This window comes from Microcebus murinus, chromosome 10, assembly GCF_040939455.1.
Source record: "Microcebus murinus isolate Inina chromosome 10, M.murinus_Inina_mat1.0, whole genome shotgun sequence".
Taxonomy (NCBI): domain Eukaryota; kingdom Metazoa; phylum Chordata; class Mammalia; order Primates; family Cheirogaleidae; genus Microcebus; species Microcebus murinus.
Window position 1 is genome coordinate 3141802 of NC_134113.1, and position 19164 is coordinate 3160965.

General features: G+C 54.6%; 1 protein-coding gene across 2 annotated transcripts in view; it reads left to right on the plus strand.

Moving 5' to 3' along the window:
* The first annotated feature begins 17671 nt into the window (after positions 1-17671).
* Positions 17672-19164, plus strand: part of CERK (ceramide kinase) — a 42776-nt gene continuing 41283 nt past the window's right edge. The window contains exon 1 of one of the 2 annotated variants that reach the window (XM_012756943.2): positions 17672-17911. In XM_012756943.2, the coding sequence (XP_012612397.2) occupies positions 17770-17911 (142 nt within the window). In that variant the 5' untranslated portion in view covers positions 17672-17769. Of the gene's footprint in view, positions 17912-18491; positions 18799-19164 lie in introns of those variants that run through there. The other variant, XM_076006908.1, reaches the window with a different exon arrangement.

Consider the following 19164-nt stretch of genomic DNA (forward strand, 5'->3'; position numbering starts at 1 on the left):
TTGGTGTGTCTGTGTGTAGACAAGTTCTTACTCTGTCACCCAGGCTGGAGTGCAGCAGTGCCATCATCATAGCTCACTGCAGCCTCAAACTCCTGGGCTCAAGCGATCCTTCTGCCTCAGCCTCCCAGGTAGCTGGGACTACAGGTGTGCACCACCATACCTGGCTAGTTTTTTAATTGTTTTGTAGGGACAGTGTCTTGCTGTGTTGCCCAGGCTGGTTTCAAACTCCTGGGCTCAAGTGATCCTCCTGCCTCAGCCTCCCAAGGTGCTGGGATTACAGGTGTGTGCCGCCTTGCCTGGTCCACACTGTTCTTTATGTGGTGGCTGTTTCAGGTCTCAACCCTGTCATAACTATTGTCACCTTGTGGAAGCGTTTCTGCATAGCCAAACGTCAGACTCCCTGGACCCGGAGCTCTCTGGGGGTCTGACCAACACGGTCGCCACGCTGGCCGAACAGACTCCCACAGGTGCACGTGTGTGCTCCAGCTCCCTCCCTGCCAGTGCAGACGTCCCAGGCAATCGTGGCTCTGCCCTGGAAGCCCAGAGATTTATCTACTGGGCCCCAGTGGATGGGCAAGTGAATGAGGTTTCTGCTCTTGATGAGTTCACTCAGGAGGAGAAGGAAAAGAAGTGAATGGACCTAGGTTTTCAGGTGCAGCAGTAGCTGTCTGTGATGGGCAGAGTGGGGCCCAAGGAGGGTGAGTTAGTTCTGCCCAAAGCAGGTATTCTACCCTCCAAGGAGGAAACAGAGGCTGATGTTGGGATTTGGGAGAGTCTATCAAATAACACCCTTCCCAAGTTCAGAGGCAGATGAGAGATAAGACACAGAAGTTGCACACAGATCAAATTTTCAGCCATATCACTGGAAAAGTTAGGCTTAACTCAAAATGAGATGTCACTTTGCAGCCACCAGGATGGCCATAATGGCAAAGAAGGATGATAACAAGTGTCGACGAGGACGTGCATAAACTGGAACCCTCGTGCCTTGCTTTGGGAATATAAAATGCTGCAGCTCCTTTGCAAAACTGGCTGGCAGTTTCTCAAACAAACAAGCATTGAGTTAACAGAGGACTCAGCAACCCCACCGTGTACACCAGCGTTACTCCTAACTGCCAAAGGGTGGAAACAACCCAGTGTCCGTCAGTTGCTGGGATGTGGTATAGCCATAAGCTGGAATAGTATTCGGCCATAAAAAAAGAATGGCGTATGGATACATGTACAACGTGGATGAACCGTCAAAACACTGTGCTGGACGCCATGGTTTGAATATGTCCCCTCCCAAATTCATGTTGAAACTTAATCCCCACTTTAGCGGTATTAAGAAGTGTCCCGACCCGCGGGACCTTCTGTTACTCGCGAGGGTCAAGGGGGACCTTGCCTGAAAGAGATGAGCGAGAGAAAGGAACGAGACCAAGCAAATGGTTGTCAAGGTCTGCTTTACTTAGATTCTTAGTAGGTGTTATAAGCATACAGAAACAAGGAAGTAGAAACAAAAAAATAGAGTAGGGCGAAAAGATGAGGCTTGGGTCTGGGTTAATCAGCCCCAATCAGCGTCTTATCGGTATCCTGTTTGTGACTGCTTACTTAACTCTAACCTGGCAGGTGGTCGGGAACAATTGCAGTCAGCACTCCCTGGAGCATCCCGTGGTCAGCACGTCATAGAATGCATTCTTCTCGGAGCTATAGCTGGAATTTTCCAGGGCGAAGTCCGTGCGTAGGACGAGTCATAGGGGAGTTGAGGGTCTTTGAGGGTCCTTGCCTCTAACATCTCCCCCTCTCTTTATTAATATGAGGGAGGTTTATATAAGTTGGTGGAGAGCCTGTCTTAGGCTACGCGATGTGCTTCCGCGACCAGCACCCCAAATATAAGATCTGGCGATTAATGCGAAGGTGAGGCCTCTGTCTTAGGCTATGTAGGTGGCATCCAGCTCCGGCACTTCTGATGATGAAGTGTGCCCCCGGGCATGGACCTACAATATTCCCGTCATGGAGTTACCTCACTGCTGGCGGGGCGTGCACCTGGTACGCGGCATCGCGATAATCCCGTCATGGGCGTCTCCACAGCCTTTGGAACCAACTGCGTTCCATGTCTGAGGCAAGGTCTGAGAAATTTAGACCCTCAGTGGGTGTACTGGGAGACTCTCTACGGAGGTCTTCTCTGGAGCCTCATTGTTCTAGCCGTTGGTAAAACACGGAGACCGATTTTTGTGTGGCTGCATCTACCTGTGACTTGACAAAATTAGTTAGTTTTTTGAAAGCCCAAGGCCCAAAGGTGAGGAGCAACAGAAAGCCTACAAGCGGCCCTAAGACACTGGGAAGCAATGTGGATAACCAGGGGGATGTGGAAAACCAATTTTGATACCATGCCCCACTTTGTTCTCTCCGTTTTTTTCTATCTTCTAGGCTCTGTCTAACTCTCTCAATGCTATCTTTTACCAGACCTGTTTTGTCTGGGTAAAAGCAACATTCCTCTTTAAGTGCTGTGCACAAACCTCCCTCTTGGAGGAACACTAAGTCTAGACCTCTTCTATTTTGCAACACTACCTCAGAAAGCGAAGCGAGGGATTCTTTGAGATATTTTAGGCCCTGCTGTAGCTCTCGGAGATCGTTATCGATGGCAGCAGAGAGCTGCAGGTACTGCTGGTTGGAGGTGACCAGAGAGGCTATGCCTGTTCCAGCCCCTGGGGCACCAAGGCCTAGAACAACTGCGAGTGTTATGGCCGTGATGGGCTCTCTTTTTTCCCGGGGCATTGTGGTGCCGAGCTCCCAAAATTTGAGCAATTTGTCAGCAGGATGTACAGTGAGTCTGGGGAAAAGCATGACTAACACACAATATTCTCTATGCTCAAGAAACGTTGCAGTGACTACATACGGGGTAAGACCGGAAGAACAAGCAAAATAAGAGGTATTAGATGCCTGAATATACTGAAAAGTGGAGTTGACAGTAATTGACTGATTGCATATTTTCTCTAAGGGTGCGGGAGGAAGCATTCTTGGGCCAAGAAGGCAAAGGCCTAGGCCTGTGACTTGGCTGAGTGTCAGGCCATCATGGGTCTCCAGGCCCCATCTGAGTTTGCTGGTGTCGTTAGTAAATAATAGTTTACCAAATGTAGCGACGCCCTCATAGAAGGGAGGCCGGGGGGAGTAGCATACCCAACACTCCTGATATTCTGAATTGTTGGCCTCTCAGATGGTCCTGACAGAGGCGTTGACTAAGGTGAGAATTAGTTCTGCAGAGGAGGGGGGCCCCTCGGGCAGGGTAGGTTGGTATAGGGAGGTGCTAAACGGAAAAGGGGACACAGCTGGGGAGGAGGGTAGGCCCCTGGAGGGACCGTGAGGTCGAGGTGGGTGTAGGTCGTGGTTAGGACCTATTGCAACCGTAGGACCTCTGGGGAGGCTTTTAATTAATTTGATTTTAAATGTGAGACCAATGTCTTTTCCAGATATGTAAAGTCTAAGCCCCCATTCAAATCCCCTGGACTGATCCCAAGAAGCCTTTTTTCCAGCTTCGGTGAATGAAATTAACAGGGGGTTGCACCACTGGTTTTTACACTGAGGGTCAGTGGGTGGTTGTGGGGCGTAAGGGGACGAAGGGGCTTGACGGGGAAACTGCTTTTTGGCGGTGATATAATCCCAGAAAGAGGAGGGATTCCAGTAGGCATCACCGGTGGTCTCACAGCCCCAGGAAGCACAAAAGAAGTCAGGGGCGTAGCCACATTGGTAGTTGTTGGTACGAGGTCGATGGGCCCCCGGGCAAACATAAAAGTCTTTATATCTCGTTGTAGAGCGTCCAGCTCTCGAGGAGCAAAGGCCTGGGGAGGAGTCAGTCGTTGGAGGGGCTGGCTGAGGGGTGAAAAGTGCGGGAAGGCCCCACACAGGGTCTTTAGCCCCAAGAGCTAATACGCATAGGTCAATTTCTAATGGATCCCATGGTATAACGGCGGAGAGACGTGAGGAGGAATTAACAACGTCTCCTGCCTCATTAATTACTTGCCATGTATAGTTGTAGATCTGATGGATGTTGGTTGCGATGGTGCTCTTGATCACGACTAGAATCAGGCATAGGAGGGGCAGCGCCTTTTCTCGGGGAGTCATTGTATTTCTGGAAGAGAATAGAATTAAGAATTCTTCTCAGGGGATTCCCTGGGTGGGTTATATAACTTAATCGCTCTCTCTGGTAGCCATCTGGCGTTTCCTGCCTGGGTATCGTAGATGCAGGCATGTCCTTTTCCCCATATGAGGACAGGGTCAGGCCCCAGCCATTTGCCTGTAAGTGGCTCCTTCCATAAGGCCTGTGCATAAGTATCTGTGGTGGATGGGTGCCAAAGGCGGTCAGCAGCTGTTTTACCGGCGGTGTCAAAGGTGAGAAAATTTAAAATGAACAGGGCGTGATTAAGCAGGGTTTTGGAATTACCTGTCAAAGGGTACAAAATTCTTCTTCTCGATTGTAGTTTGGAGAGCATATTTTTTAACGTCTGATGAGCTCTCTCTACAATACCTTGGCCTTGAGGGTTATATGGAATGCCTGTAATATGCTTAATGCCTAGCTGAGCACAAAAGCTTTTGAAGTTGGAGCTGACATATCCCGGACCATTGTCAGTCTTAATAACTTTAGGCTGAGGGAGGGAGGTGAGACAGGCTATAATATGACTAATAACGTGGCGGGTGGCTTTGCCTGTTTGTAGGGAAGCAAAGATAAATCCACTGCAAGTGTCCACAGAGACATGTACATATTTAAGCTTTCCAAAAGGGGGGTAGTGAGTGACATCCATTTGCCAGAGCTCCCCAGGGATCAGGCCGCGAGGGTTGACTCCTAGGTGTGGCTCAGGGAGAAGGGTGAAACAGGCCCTGCATTGGCGGACGATTTCTCTGGCTTGTTCTCTAGTAATAGAGAATTTAAGCCTGAGGGTATGGGCATTGAGATGGTGTAAATTATGAGCTTGGCGTGCAGCGCAAACAGGATCAACAGTGATAGTGTGGACTGCGCCTGCAATGCGGGTTGCCTGATCAACAAGATTATTTCCAGCGACTAGAGGCCCAGGAAGGCCAGTGTGGGCGCGAATATGACCTATGAAAAAGGGCGCAGAACGGGAGTGAATGAGTCTTTGTAGTTGCTGGAACATTTGAGTGGTATTGTTGGAGGGCTGAATATGAGGCACAGTTTCTAAAGTGGCGACAGCATGAGCAACATAAGAACTATCAGTATACAAGTTAAATGGCGACTGATCTACGTTTTTGAAGACTGCGACTAAGGCTGCTAACGCAACGAGTTGAGCAGAGGAGAACCCGGTGGGAAAACTGTGGACCTGGCCATTAATGCTATAGGCCGTGGTGCCTGAGGAGGATCTGTCGGTAAAGACTAAGACGGCTCCTGGAATGGGGGAGACTCTTGTTTTTTTTGGGAAATATTACAGGTGTCTGATAGAGGAACTGAATTAGTTTATCAGGGGGGTAATGATTATCTAGTTTACCCTGGAAAGACGTACAGTTAACTGCCCAGTCATTTTCATTCTGTATTAGCCACCGAATTTGAGAAGCATTGTAAGGGAGTATTATGATATTTGGATCTTTTTCAAAGAGCTTAAGGGAGTTTTCTCACCCCAAGCGAATAATCTTAGCTACTAAGTAAGGGTAGGTGGGAAGGACTTTAGGGGGGGAAGCCGACAGGTGAACCCAAAAGAGAGGCATGCCCTGCCAAAAGAGTCCCGTGGGCGAAAAGGGGGTAGGAAGGACAATGAAGTACAAGGGGGAGTCAGGGAGAAGTAGCCAATGGCCTGGGCATTTATGGCCTGCTCGACCAAACTAAGCGCTTGCCGCCCTTCTTTAGTTAGGGAGCAGGGAGAAGTTGGATTGGCATCTCCCTGCAGGATGTCAAATAGGGGTTTTAACTGTCCTGTGGTGAGTTTTAAATATGGGCGAAGCCAATTAATGTCGCCTAGAAGGCGCTGAAAATCATTAAGGCATTGAAGAGAGTCTTTTCTGATTTGCACCTTTTGGGAGAGGACCTTATTGGGGAACAATTTAAAGCCTAGAAACAGGTGAGGGGGGCAGACCTGAATCTTTTCGGGGGACAAGCGGAGGCCTCGAGCTTGTAAGGCCGAGACAACCTGCATGGTAACTTGATGTAAGGTTGCCTTGTCGGCTCCGGCAAAAAGAATGTCATCCATATAATGAATTACATATAGCTGAGGATGTTGAATTCTAAAGGAATCAATTGTCTGAGCCACATATTTTTGGCAAAGGGTAGGGCTGTTGGCCATGCCTTGAGGCAATACTCGCCATTGAAAGCGCGGAGAGGGTCCTATACAGTTTGCTACCGGGAGACTGAACGCAAAGCGTTTGCAGTCATCCGGTGCAATGGTATGGAGAAGAAGCAGTCTTTTAGGTCAATGACTATCTTATAGTAGCCTTTGGGGATGGCTACGGGCGAAGGCAAACCAGGCTGGAGTGCCTCCATGGGAACCATTGTTTGGTTAACAGCCCGTAAGTCTTGTAGCAGCCGCCACTTGCCAGTCCTTTTTTGGATGACGAAAATGGGGATGTTCCATGGTGAAGTAGAGGGCTCTATGTGTCCGGCAGCTAATTGTTCCTGCACCAACGCTGTAGCTGCGGCTAGTTTGTTAGACGGGAGGGGCCACTGATCGATCCAGACAGGTGAGTCACTCTTCCAAGTGATTTTATCTGCCTGAAGTGCAGGGGGATCAATGGCCCTTACGAAAAATGGTCTTTGAACCCTAGTCCTGATCTGTCTGACTTAGGGAGGGTGGTCAGGGGTGCTCTTAGTCCCTGACCCTCTTTGCCTAAACCCTGTCCTGGGAGGAATCCCTGTTTAAGCATTTGGCTGGCTACAACTTCATTGGGGCTGCACATAATGACATTCATTTGTGCAAGGATATCACGCCCCCACAAGTTAACGGGTAGGTTTGGGACTATAAAGGGTTGAGTAGTACCTTTGTTTTTTTCAGAGTCTTCCCATGTCAAAATTTTTGAGCTCTGGAGAGTATCTCTAGACTGCCCTATACCTTGTAAGTGCGTAAGGGAGGGCTGCAGTGGCCATGAATCGGGCCAGGCGTCTTGGGCAATAACCGTGGAATCGGCGCCTGAATCAAGAAGGCCTTCAAAAAGTTTACCATCTAATTTTAGCCGCAGGGTGGGCCGTTCCTTGGTGATAGCTTGGACCCAATAGAGATCAGAAGAGCCAGGGCAGGAAGCACCTCGGTTAGAGGCGATGGCTGGGAAGGATGTATTAAGGGGCAAGGGCAACGCCTGAGCTAAGCGCTGTCCCTTAGAGACACACACACAGGGCCTGTAAGCGCATGGCTAAGATGTTAATTTCTCTGGTGAAGTCATTATCTACTATGGAGGGGTGGACTATGAGCCCTGCAAGAGTGGAGGAGGCTCGGCCCAGAATAAAAAAGAACATGTTAGCTGGGGGTGGGGGGGGGGGTCCAAAGGAGCCAGTAGGCAAAATTTGAACACCATCTTCAGGTTTTAATATTGTGTTGGAGGAGGCACACAAGTCCACTCCTGCGCTCCCTGTGGTCGCTCGGAGGAATCTAGGGGCTGGGGATCCTCTTGTCGGCTGTTCCCCGAGGCCGACTGAAATTGAATAGGACAAGGGGCCCAGGGCTGGCCCCTCAGGCCGTTTCCCGAAAGGGGGGCAAGGGATTTCCAAGGGCATTGGTCTTAGAGCGGCACTCACTAGCCCAATGGTATCCCCTCTTGCAGCGAGGACAGAGGGAGGGGGGCCGAGTTGGCCTGCCTGGTGGCCCACTGAGGTTAGGGGCAGCAGAGGAGGTGGCTAAGGGACAATGTCTCACAAAGTGCCCTGGCTGACCGCACTTAAAACAGCCTCTCTGTGCCGCAGTGCCTTGAATGGCGGCCCCAACCGCAAGCTGCACAGCCTGCGACACCTTATGGGCGAAGGGGTCAGCATCATTACACATCCTAATCATGTCATTAAGGTCTTTATTTTTGAGTTTGCCTCTAAGAATGGCCCTACAGGTGCTGTTGGCATTTTCATAGGCTAATTGTTTAATAAGCCTATTATTCTCATCTTCGTGTCCGAGGGTTCGTTCAGCAGACTCTAAAGGCCTGCCCACAAATTCACTAAAGCCCTCTTGAGCTCCCTGGGTGATTTTAGTCAGGGGAGTGAGAACAGATCCCGTAGAGGGAAGTGCTCGCCAGGCGCCGAAGGCGGCTGCGGTGGTCTGAGACAAAAGCCCGATCGGGAGTCCCCTTTGGCGCTGTTCAGTGGCAAACTTCCCTTGTCCGCTAAGTTTTTCAAGGGTCCAAGATGCAGAATTTGGGTTTTTTAAATTATTAGCAGCCGTGGTCTGACAGCGGTCGAGAAAGTCGGCTTTCCAAGAGAGGAACTAACCGCGAGAAAGGACCGCCTGTACTAGCTTCACCCATTCTCCCGGGAGCAGGTAGCCGCCTCCCGAGGCTGCCTCTAGGAGGGAGTAGGTAAAGGGTGCATTGGGCCCATACGCCCTAACGGCAGAATTTAATTCTTTTAAAGTCTTAAGTTTTAGTCTGCGGAACTCAGTGGGCTCTGCAGTGGGCCTCGGGACTGCCCCCTCTGGGGGGTCATCACCTTCACTTTCCCTTTCTCTCTCTTCTGCATCCTCATTATCTGAATGTTGGGGCAGGGACTGGCTCGAAGAAGGGGCGGCAAGGTCTCCTTGCCTATTAGACCTGGTAACTACCGGGAATGCTAGGGCTTTATGGGAGGACTTTAAGGATTTTTTATTTAAGGTGGCGTGTGACTGGGCGGTCTCATGACGTGGGTGGCTAATGAAGACCGAATCTTTAAGCGTATCTTGGAGGGAGGACAAGTCTTTGGAAAGCTGGGCAAACTCTTTTTGAAGTTGTAAGACATCCTTTAATTGCGTAACCCTTTGACTTAAGTCTTCTTTGGCACGCAAAAGTAAGGGCATTGTAAGGGGAGGCATTAACGAAGGTGCGAAAATTTGGGGCGCGTAAGGAGGAGGCCATTCGGGATTGTGATATCGGGCTGCTTCCTCTCTGAGGGTTGCCTCTTCTGCGGGGTCGAGGGACTCTCGGAGGGGTTGTTTCTTGAATACCGGGTAATTAAATGCATGAGGGGCTGTACCCTCGGGTAAGGGAGGATAGAGGGTCTTGGTGTCTGGCTTACTAATTGGGGGCTCGTCCCTAGATGTCTGGAGCTCAGCCGAGGGGTCCTGAGGGGGCATATTAATACAAACCGAGGGGCAAGGGGAAGGGCATGTTGGTCTCTCAGGATCATTAGGAGAAGCTGGCCCTTCGGCCGTCTTTAAAGACGTTCTCGAAGCGGACCGCGACACAGGTCGGAGGCAAAATTCCGCTACGGAGAGCAGCTGCTTTTTATTGGGGTCTGAATCTGCCCCTTCAACAATATCTCTGATTAGTCCCCAGTACGAGAAAACATATACAGGGACGGCATCTGGGCCTTGATTCAGAAGTAAATTGTTTAAATCTCTGCCTACCTTCTGCCATTTGCGTGGGTGAATCTCAGGTCCACTAACAATAAACCAAGGACAAGCACGATCAATGAACACAAAAAACTTTACTAGATCCTTTTTCTTAACTCTAATTTCTCTCTCTCTCTGAGTGAGGCCTTGAGATCCTTAATAAAAACGGCCTCTTTAGACAATGAATGGCCCATCTCGATGGGATGACAATGTAAAAATTTACTCACCAGACCGTCGACTCTGTGAGCGGCAGAACGAGGGTCTCTGTAGGGTTTCCTTCGGCTGAAGAGCGCACCGCGGCGTCACCCGACAAAGGTCCGTACCTCGAGCCCCACGTTGGGCGCCACTTGTCCTGACCCGCGGGACCTTCTGTTACTCGCGGGGGTCAAGGGGGACCTTGCCTGAAAGAGATGAGCGAGAGAAAGGAACGAGACCAAGCAAATGGTTGTCAAGGTCTGCTTTACTTAGATTCTTAGTAGGTGTTATAAGCATACAGAAACAAGGAAGTAGAAACAAAAAAATAGAGTGGGGCGACGATGAGGCTTGGGTCTGGGTTAATCAGCCCCAATCAGCGTCTTATCGGTATCCTGTTTGTGACTGGTTACTCATCTCCAACCTGGCAGGTGGTCGGGAACAATTGCAGTCAGCACTCCCTGGAGCATCCCGTGGTCAGCACGTCATGGAATGCATTCTTCTCGGAGCTATAGCTGGAATTTTCCAGGGTGAAGTCCATGCATAGGACGAGTCATAGGGGAGTTGAGGGTCTTTGAGGGTCCTTGCCTCTAACAAAGAAGTGGGGCGTTTGGGGGTGTGATGATGTCACAGCACTCTGCCCTCATGGAAGGGTTAGTGTCTCCTTAAAGGGCTGGAAGGAACCAGCTTCAGCCCTTTTTGTTCTCCTCTTCTACTATGGGAGGACACAGTGTCCCTCCCCCTTGTCCTTCTGTCCCTTCTGCCGTGTGAGGACACCTAGACAGCGCCATCGATGAGAACAGGCCTTCACCAGACACCTGACATGCTGGCGCCTTGATCTTGGACTCCCCAGCCCCCAGAACTGTGGGAAATAAACTTCTGTTGTTGTGAATCCCCCAGTCTCAGGTATTTTGTTGTAGCAGCAAGAATGGGCTAAGACACTAGGTGAAGGAAGCCAGACACAAAGGCCACACCCTGTAGGATTCCATGTATGTGACATGTCCAGAACACGCTACTCGACAGAGATGGAACATGCAAGAGTGACTGCCAGGGGCAGGTGGAAGGGGGAATGAGCAGAGAGGGAAAAGGCACAGGGTTTCCTTATGGGTGCTGAAATCTTCTAAAATCGATAGTGCTGATAACTGTGTAGTTTCGTAACTATACTGATAACCAGTGAACTGTATACTTTCAATGAGTGCATTGTATGGTTTGTGAGTTATGTCTCGATACAGCTGTTATTAACAAAGAAAAGGTAAGCTGGAGGATGTGGCTTGGATACCCAGCCTGGCCCGACTGCCACTGGCCAGCGACCTTCTGTGGGCCCCTGTCACCGGGGCTGTGGCTCCCACGTGTTGACTGCCTGCTCCTGTTCCAGGGGTGAACTTGGGCACCTGGACTTTAAGCCTGGGCCTCTGTGCACTAAGGCGCCGTGTCTGGCTCCTGTCCCGGCTGTGCCAGGATCCCAGCACGGCCGCCGAGCCCACTCATGCGTGGCGGCGTTCATGCCCGCGTTTCCTCCTCGTACTCCTAGCAGCGTTTCCTTTGTGTTTGCCTCTTTGCCGTCTGGGGCATGTAAATACACGGGGTGCTGTCATGCACTCGTCAGTCTCTTTTGTTGAGTAATGACCCTTTTAAGTCTAGCTTGGCTCTCACGGTCTTAAGCCGGAGATGACAAATGCGCTGCTCTCTGAGAGCCTCGGGCCTGCACCTGGCCTCAGGCCTGCACCTGGCCTTTGTCATCCTACAGTGTTTTCCATTTTGGATTGAAATTAGTTGCCGATATTTAAAAGTCACAAGGTTTCACTTGAAAACACGTTTCTGGCTTCTCTTGAAAGCTCTGACAATCTGCAACAAGGGTCCATGCTCCACATGGAGACAGATAGAGCCGAGAGGCTTTGTCACCTTGTCACTGGCAGGAGCTGGTCTGCCCCAGTCCCCACCATGCCCTAATGTCTGTCCCAGGCTGTGTTTCTATACAAAACTCCTGACTTAAACTCAATTTTGTTCAAATTAAAATTGTATCATTGACATTTCTATGCTTTCATTTTCTTTCACTCATTCATTCATTCATTCAGTAAATATGTATTGAATACCTACAGTCTACCAGGTTCTGTATTGGCACCAGGGACACAAAACGTTGGCCCTTGATTTTCCTTGGTGTCCCTTCCAATGTCCTTCACAGTGTTCCCTGGTCAACCGCCACAGCCCAGCAACCTCTTTAGCGTGGCTTCTCTTGGTGCCGCGGTATCTTGTCTTCCTTGCTTTCTCAATAATTCTCTAAGATCACCTGGAGTTCCATGTTGTTCCACTGAGTTTTCTCCTTCCTTCCTTCCTTCCTTCCTTCCTTCCTTCCTTCCTTCCTTCCTTCCTTCCTTCCTTCCTTCCTTCCTTCCCTCCCTCCCTCCCTCCTTCCTTCCTTCCTTCCTTCCCTCCCTCCTTCCTTTTCTTTGTTTCTTTTTCTTCTTTTTTTTTTTGCTTTTGCTTTTGTTTTTGGATTCAATACTTTATTCTTTGTGCTGCTAAACTTGAATGCAGATTGTCTTTGTTTGTTTCTTCACCATAGTCACTTTTTAAGGACGGCCTTTTTTCCAGAGGGTATATTTCCAAATTTGTGGGTTAGTTTGAAGCAGGTTTTCTCCTCTTACTCGAGGTGCACCAAGCTCCAAACCTCATCCCTCACCCTCGGGTCTCAGACCCACCTGCCTCCTGCCCTGGCCAACAGAACCACCCGCTGGCTGAGCCAGATTCCCTGGTCCTGACTTTGCTCTTCTCTTTTCTTTCCCTTCCTTCCTTCCTTCCTTCCTTCCTTCCTTCCTTCCTTCCTTCCTTCCTTCCTTCCTTCCTTCCTTCCTTCCTTTCCCCCTTCCTTTCTTTCTCCCTTCCTTTCTTCCCTTCCTTTCTTCCCTTCCTTTCTTCCCTTCCTTTCTTCCCTTCCTTCCTTCCTTCCTTCCTTCCTTCCTTCCTTCCTTCCTTCCTTCCTTCCTTCCTTCCTTCCTTCCTTCCTTCCTTCCTTCCTTCCTTCTTGTCTTTCTGAGATAGAGTCTTGCTTTGTTGCCTGGGTTAGAGCGAGTGCCATAATGTCAGCCTAGCTGGCAGCAATCTCTACTCCTGACCTCAAGCGATCCTCCCACCTCAGCCTTCCAGAGTGCTAGGGTTACAGCCAAGAGCCACTGTGCCTGGCCCATTTTGCTATTTTATCACTTTTTTTTTTTTTATAGTCTTCAAATACAAAAAGGCAAATAAAACACATCCAGCAAGATCTCTAGCCTCTCCTTATCGTCTCAAAGCCACAGTTTATGGTGCTTCAAGCAGTAGCCGCCTCTGACCATGCCTCACAGCCCTGGCCTGGTTTCCCAGTGACCTCATTCCACCCAACCAGGCTGTGCAGAGTCACTCAGCTGGGCTCCGTGCTGGGTCACAGATGTCACCAGGATAGGGGCCTCTTGGGGTAACCATCCCCCAAACTCCCAAGGCTGGACATTGTGGCAGCCTCTGCTCCCCAAAATAAGTCAAGGCTACATTGCAACGATGAGAAATGGACACTTCATTGAAGACCCCGGGAGAGGCAGGCCCCCGCTTCCTCGGGTGCAGGCAGACTGGTCTACTTTCAGGGTGCTCCGTCTAGAGAGGAGAGGGTGCAGGGGAAGAGTGCAGGCTTCGGGGTCTGGCAGTCCTGTGTTCATTCCCAGTTCTGCCCCTGGCCCGGTCCTCTAGCCTCGCTGGGACCTGGCAGCCTCACCTGCAGAGCAGCCTCACCTAGAGGACTGAATGAGCCAATGCTAAGCAGAGTGACAGGCATCATGCTGGTGCCCAAACAAGACTGGTCACCGCGGCAAGTTGTGGGAAACTGCAGGGTCCAGACCAAGCCCAAGCCTACCTTTGGGGCCCTCCCCCAGGTGGGGTGCTCCCCCTGGCTCCCCAGGTGTGTGCGCAGCCCTGGTCCCTGGCAGCCCTGGCCACCTTGGCATCATTCTCTGCTGGCCTCACCTCTCACACCCCTTTCAGCTCAGACCTGCTGCCCTGAGGGCTGCCCTCTATTTCGGCCTGAGCTCCCGGGCTTTCTCAGGCGACAGGTGGAATCTGGGAGGGGCAGCGCTATCTTCCTACAGAGCAGTTCAGGCAGGACGCCCTGCCGTGCCCTGGAGGAAGGAACAGGCTGGCCTGCCCGAGTGCCCAGGGAGCAGAGCCCACTGGGGGTGCAGGCTGGAGCGTGCATCATCTACCACTCTCTCATGTCGGACGAACCCCGCAGCCTGGAGCAGGGGAGCCTCAGTGCCCCCCTCCCCATCTAGTTGACTTTCTGTACAACTTGAGCTGGTCAGGTTAGCTTTGTGCGCCTCCATTTTTCCACCTGTAAAAAGAAGTGAATAATGCCCATTTCCAGCGGTTATTGTCCAGGTCACGTGGGCAATGTAGGGATATGCGTTTGTAAATTATCAGCTTACTCTCCAAATGTTTGGGCCCCGGACATTTCTTCCAGGCAGTCGGCCTTGAAGAAGAGCTGGGAAGGCTCCTCCTTGAGGGTGGAGTGCAGAGAGTGACGTTCTGGCAGCCAGGGTACAGCTGGTGCTGGGATCCTCCCACCCGCACCCAGCAGTACTCCAATGTCAAATGGTGCTGCTGACTTTATCAGGGAGGAAGTCTGGAGGATCAGCCAGCAGGACTGCCACAGCAGACAAGGCCAGCGGCCAGGAGAGAAGGGAAAAGTAGACCGGAGGCCATGGAGGGGATGGTGGTAGAAGGTGCTGCTGGTGCCAGGTTCCTGCTAGCGGCCAGGGCTCTGTCGACAGGAAGGGCCCGGGGGTCCATGGCATGGGCGACCCAGTGGGTAGAAACTCGTGGGTGTTGGATGGCCACGTATGGGCTTAGACAGGGTCCAGGCAGCCCACGGGTGGGATAATCTGGCAGCCCAGGGCAGTGGTTGCTACGGAAGCTGAGCAGGATGTCTGGGCTACTAAGGGCTCAGGGCCATTAGGCCACCAGGCAGCAGCCCAAGCCTGCAGACTGGACACACGACAGGGGCAGGTGGCAGGTCAGGGCCCGACTAATCAGGGCCCAGGCTGCTGGGTCTGAGCCCAGGCTCTCTGCCCTACCTGGCAGCTCAGGGCCTGTCCAGCCCCTGTGTGGGGCTGGGGCCAGCCGTGCACATGCCAGGCCAGTGACCGGCTGGGGCGTCAGCTGTCTTGCAGTGCCACGGGTGGAAATGAGGCCCTGTGGCAGCCAGGTGGAAGCACCATGCAGTCAACTGCCAGAGGACTCTGTGGCCTGGAGGGAGGGGATATGGGTCAGAGGAGAAGGTGAGTGGGGGTCTCCCAGGCAGACCTGTGGGAAGCACATTTTGGCCAAGGCCTAGCATGGGAAAGTCATGCCTGCCAGGAAGAGGAGAGCAAGGTGCTGGCAGGCCACCAGGGAGCCGGGAGTGTGCCCTGATGCAGAGGACAGCCCACCCAGGGCTGCTGAGTCTGCAAGCTGCCAGGCACCTTCACAGCCACCTCCGACCCCCCACCCCACCCCGAGATCCAACACACAGCAGGGGGCTGGCAGCTGTGCTGGGGCAAAGCTGCCTCTTCCTTCCATCCCCTAGTGCTATGCTCAGAGTCCTGGGCCCACGGTCCCCCACGTGGGGCCTGACCCCACCCAGCCCCTCCCCCCATCCAACCCAAGCGTGTCTTCTGGAGTCTGGGCCTTCGCTGCACCACCCTCTCCCCTGAGCATAAGCCTGGGGTCCCGCAGTGGCCAGGCCCGGCCCCAGCCGATCCTGGAACCACAGGACCCTGGCTGGAAGACCGCTGTCTTAGCCGTGACAAAACGCCACCGACTGGGAGCTCAAACAGCAGCAACCCGTTGCTTCCCAGTGAGCAGTCCACGGAGCGCACCAAGGCTGGAAGTCCAAGATCAAGGTCCAAGCCGGCACGGCTGCTTTCCTCTGAGGTCTCTCCTTGGCTTGAAGACGGCCACTGTCTTGCTGCCTCTTCACAGGGTCATTCCTCTGTGTACGCACTTGGTGTCTCTTCTTGAGTCCAGATTTCCTCTTCTTACAAGGACGCCGGTCAGACTGGATTAACCCTTTGCACTCACTCACTTGCTTTTTTTTCTCATTATCCACTCGACATTATCCACACTCGACATCCGAGTGCAAAGGGTTAAGGCCCGCCCTAATAGCTGCATTTAATCACCTCTAAAGATCCTATCTCCAAATACAGTCACATTCTGAGATGCTTGGGGTTAGGGCGTACAGGTGTGAATTTGGAGGGGTCAACCCATGACAGCCAACAGGCCTGTCTCCCAAAGGGGAGTTCTCTGGGGGCCCCCTACTCTGGCTGCAGGATTTTGTGCATCTGGAGGACAGCTAAATGCAGAAACAAGGAGCGGCAGAAGGAGCCTGGCCACGGAGAGGCCGGAGGAAGAGGTCCTGGGGGAGGGATGCTGGTGTCCCCGAGCTCCTGCCCACGCCCGCCAACCCTCTTTGCAAGCAGCTGGGCAACATCAGCACCTGCCTCCCACAGGCACAAGGTTTCCAAAGAAGTTTCAGATCCACATTCCCAAGCCTCAGAGCAGCAGCCGTGGGAGGGAAGAGGCAGGGCAGGCCTTGCTGCCGTCCACCCCACGGCACTGGGAGACCAAGTATGGCTTGCTCAAGGGCGGGGCTAGGACTCTGGCCCCAACGGAGGCTGCAAGACTGTCTGGGCCTTGGCGGCAAGACTTGCATGGGGGCTGGGCTCCCAGGAAGGGGTGATTCATGGCTTGTTCCTGCCGTGTAGACAGTCTGAGGGAGCTGGCAGGATAAGGCCTGTGCATGGAGCTACCAGTGCCAGGCACAGCAGTGAGGCCACGTGGACCTGGCCTGCCCCACCTCTGTCTGCAGCAGCAGGGCCAGGCAGGGAGAGCTGCGGGAAGGGCAGGTGGCTCCCAGGCCAGTCCTGGGGCCAGAGCTCGGGTGAGCTTGGGGCTCCGTCATGTTGGAGCCCTGGGCTCTCGGCTAGTCACTTAACCTCTGGGAGCCACAGAGTCTTTGTTGATGAGTTGGGGATAAATGTGCTTGCTAAACCCGTATCTGAGGGCTTCCTGCATGCCAGGACTGAGTTAGGCGCCTGGGATAGAGCAATGTCCCTGTGGAGCAGACAGACGAGCTCTGCAGACAGGCCTGGAGCCGGCTGCAGGGTGCTGGCTCTTTTAGCTGGGTGGTCAGGAGGCCTCCCTGAGGCAGGGTGCTGAGCTGCCGGGATGGTGAGGAAGGAGAACTCGGCCACAGAGGCCATGCCTCTGCCAAGTGCTCAGGCTCAGCTCCGGGTCCTTGGGCCTGCTCAGCGGTCTGCCCTGGCACTCCCCGGTGGCCTCAGGCTCCAGAGTGGTTTCCAGGCCACATCCCCAAGCCCCTGGGCAGAAGACCGCCTCCTTTGGAAGGCCTTCCTGCCCGTCCAGACTAGCCTGCTGAGCCCTTCCCCGGCCCACGGGAGACCGGCCGGCATCCAAAAGGAGATCGTCGCCCAAGGTCATGCCGCCCGTGGGCGCCCACCGCCTGCACAGGACCGCCCCGCCAGCATTTCTGCTGCCCGCCCGCCCTGCCTGTCATTACAACCTGCCAGGGAGGCGCTGCGGAGCCCACAACTGCGGGAGCGACCGACCCCAGCGCAGGGCTGCTGCAGAGGAGGGTCCCCCCAACCCCCCAATCCTCCGGCAGCTGCCAGTGCTGAGACCCTCGCCCAGGCCCCCTTCCTCGGCCCCCCCAGGCCCCTCTTAGGTCCCCCCACCTCCCCGGCCCTCTCCTCTGTTCCCCGACCCGGCCCCCTCCTCGGCCCCCTCCCATCCCTCCCCGTCCCGGCCCCCTCCTTGGTCCCCCAGGGCTCCCCTTAGTCCTCTCCCACCCTCCCCAGCCCCCTCCTCTGTACCCCGACTCGGCCCCCTCCCGGTCCCCTCCCACCTCCCCTGGGTCCCGGCCCCCCTCCCGCCGGCCGCCCTCGCTCTGCGTGCGGGGTGACGCAGCGCCGCCCTCCGCGCCCGCCCCGCGCCGCCGCCGCCGCCGCCCGGGCCGACTGCAGGGGCCGCTAACGGTCCCGCGCCCTCGGCGTCCGCGCCCCCGCCCGCTGACCACCGCGCCGCGGCGATGGGGGCGACGGGGGCGGCGGAGCCGCTGCGCTCCGAGCTGTGGGTGAAGCAGCAGCGCTGCGCCGTGAGCCTGGAGCCCGCGCGGGCGCTGCTGCGCTGGTGGCGGAGCCCGGGGCCCGGAGCCGGCGCCCCCGGCGCGGGTGAGTGTTGCCGCCGCCCGGCCCCGCCGGCCCCGGCCCGGCGCCCGCTCGTCTGCGGGGCCCGCGCTGGACGGTTGGCGGGAGGGCCGGGGAGGCGGCGGGCGGGCCGGGCCGGGGCGGGTGGCGGCCGTGGCGGAGGCCGGAGCGGGGCCGGGGGCCTGGGCGGCCGCTGGCAGGAAAATGTCCCGCGCTGAGGGCTGTCTGCTCCCGGCAGGGGTGACAAAGGGCCGGAGGAGGTGCCTGAGGGGGAGGGGAAGACGGGCCATAGCTCCCTGCGGGCTTGAGACCCCAGGAGGCGGCGCGGTCCTGTCGCTGCTGAGGGCTGCAGGGCATCTCGGGGGCTGACCTCGGGCACGTCTGGACGAGATTGACCGTGGATGGATCCCGAGGGCGCGCACCCCCACCCCACTGCAGTTCAGCCCAAGGACAGGTGCTTTCCTCCAGCGGGATCCGAAAGCCCAGGGGCGCCCTGGCAGGCAGGGGACTTCCTGTCGCCAAGAAGTTCAATAAGGGGCTCCTGACCTGCTCTGTGTTGGGATGTGCGCCCTGCCCGGGGGGGAAGTGCGCGTTGCTTTTGGTGTGACAGTTTGGCCGCATGACCTCCAGAGGCGTCCTCATTTGGAGAAGTGCATTTTTCATAGTCATGGAAAGCACCCCCCACCCCTCACCCCCAGGGCCCCGGGGCGGTGGTTGGGATGGGACAAGGACACGCCGGCCACCCTCCCCAAGGCCCCTGTGCAGAGCTGTCCGGTGGCAGAGGGATTGGCAGAGGCTTATGAAGATGTCATCCGATCCTCCTGGGGAGGGGAGGATTACAGAGGACGGGTGTAGACAGTGCCAAGGGGGGAATGCTGCAGGCAGAGGAAGCCCAAGGCTGGCAAGCGTGGGTGTGTCTGGTTTCATTCAGTCCCTCTTTGGCAGGTTTTCACTGAGTGTCTGTTGGGGCCCGCGGGGCAGTGTCCTGGCCCTGGGTCAGTGTGTGTGACGGGCAGAGGCCTGGCTGCAGTGGGGCCTTTCCCACTGGACGGAGAGACGGGGGAAGCGCAGGGACAAGTGTGTCTGGTGGAGCTGGAACTGAGGAGGAGGGCCCCGAACGGGGAGGGCACGGGGCTGGGCAGGTGGGGGCAGGTCTCTGGTGCACAGTGGTCACTCACACGGTGACATTTCTCCAGAGACCTGGAGAGAGACTGGGTTCCCCGTGTGTGTTAGGGAGAGACGGGTCCAGGCAGGAGTCACAGCACACGCAAGGCCCT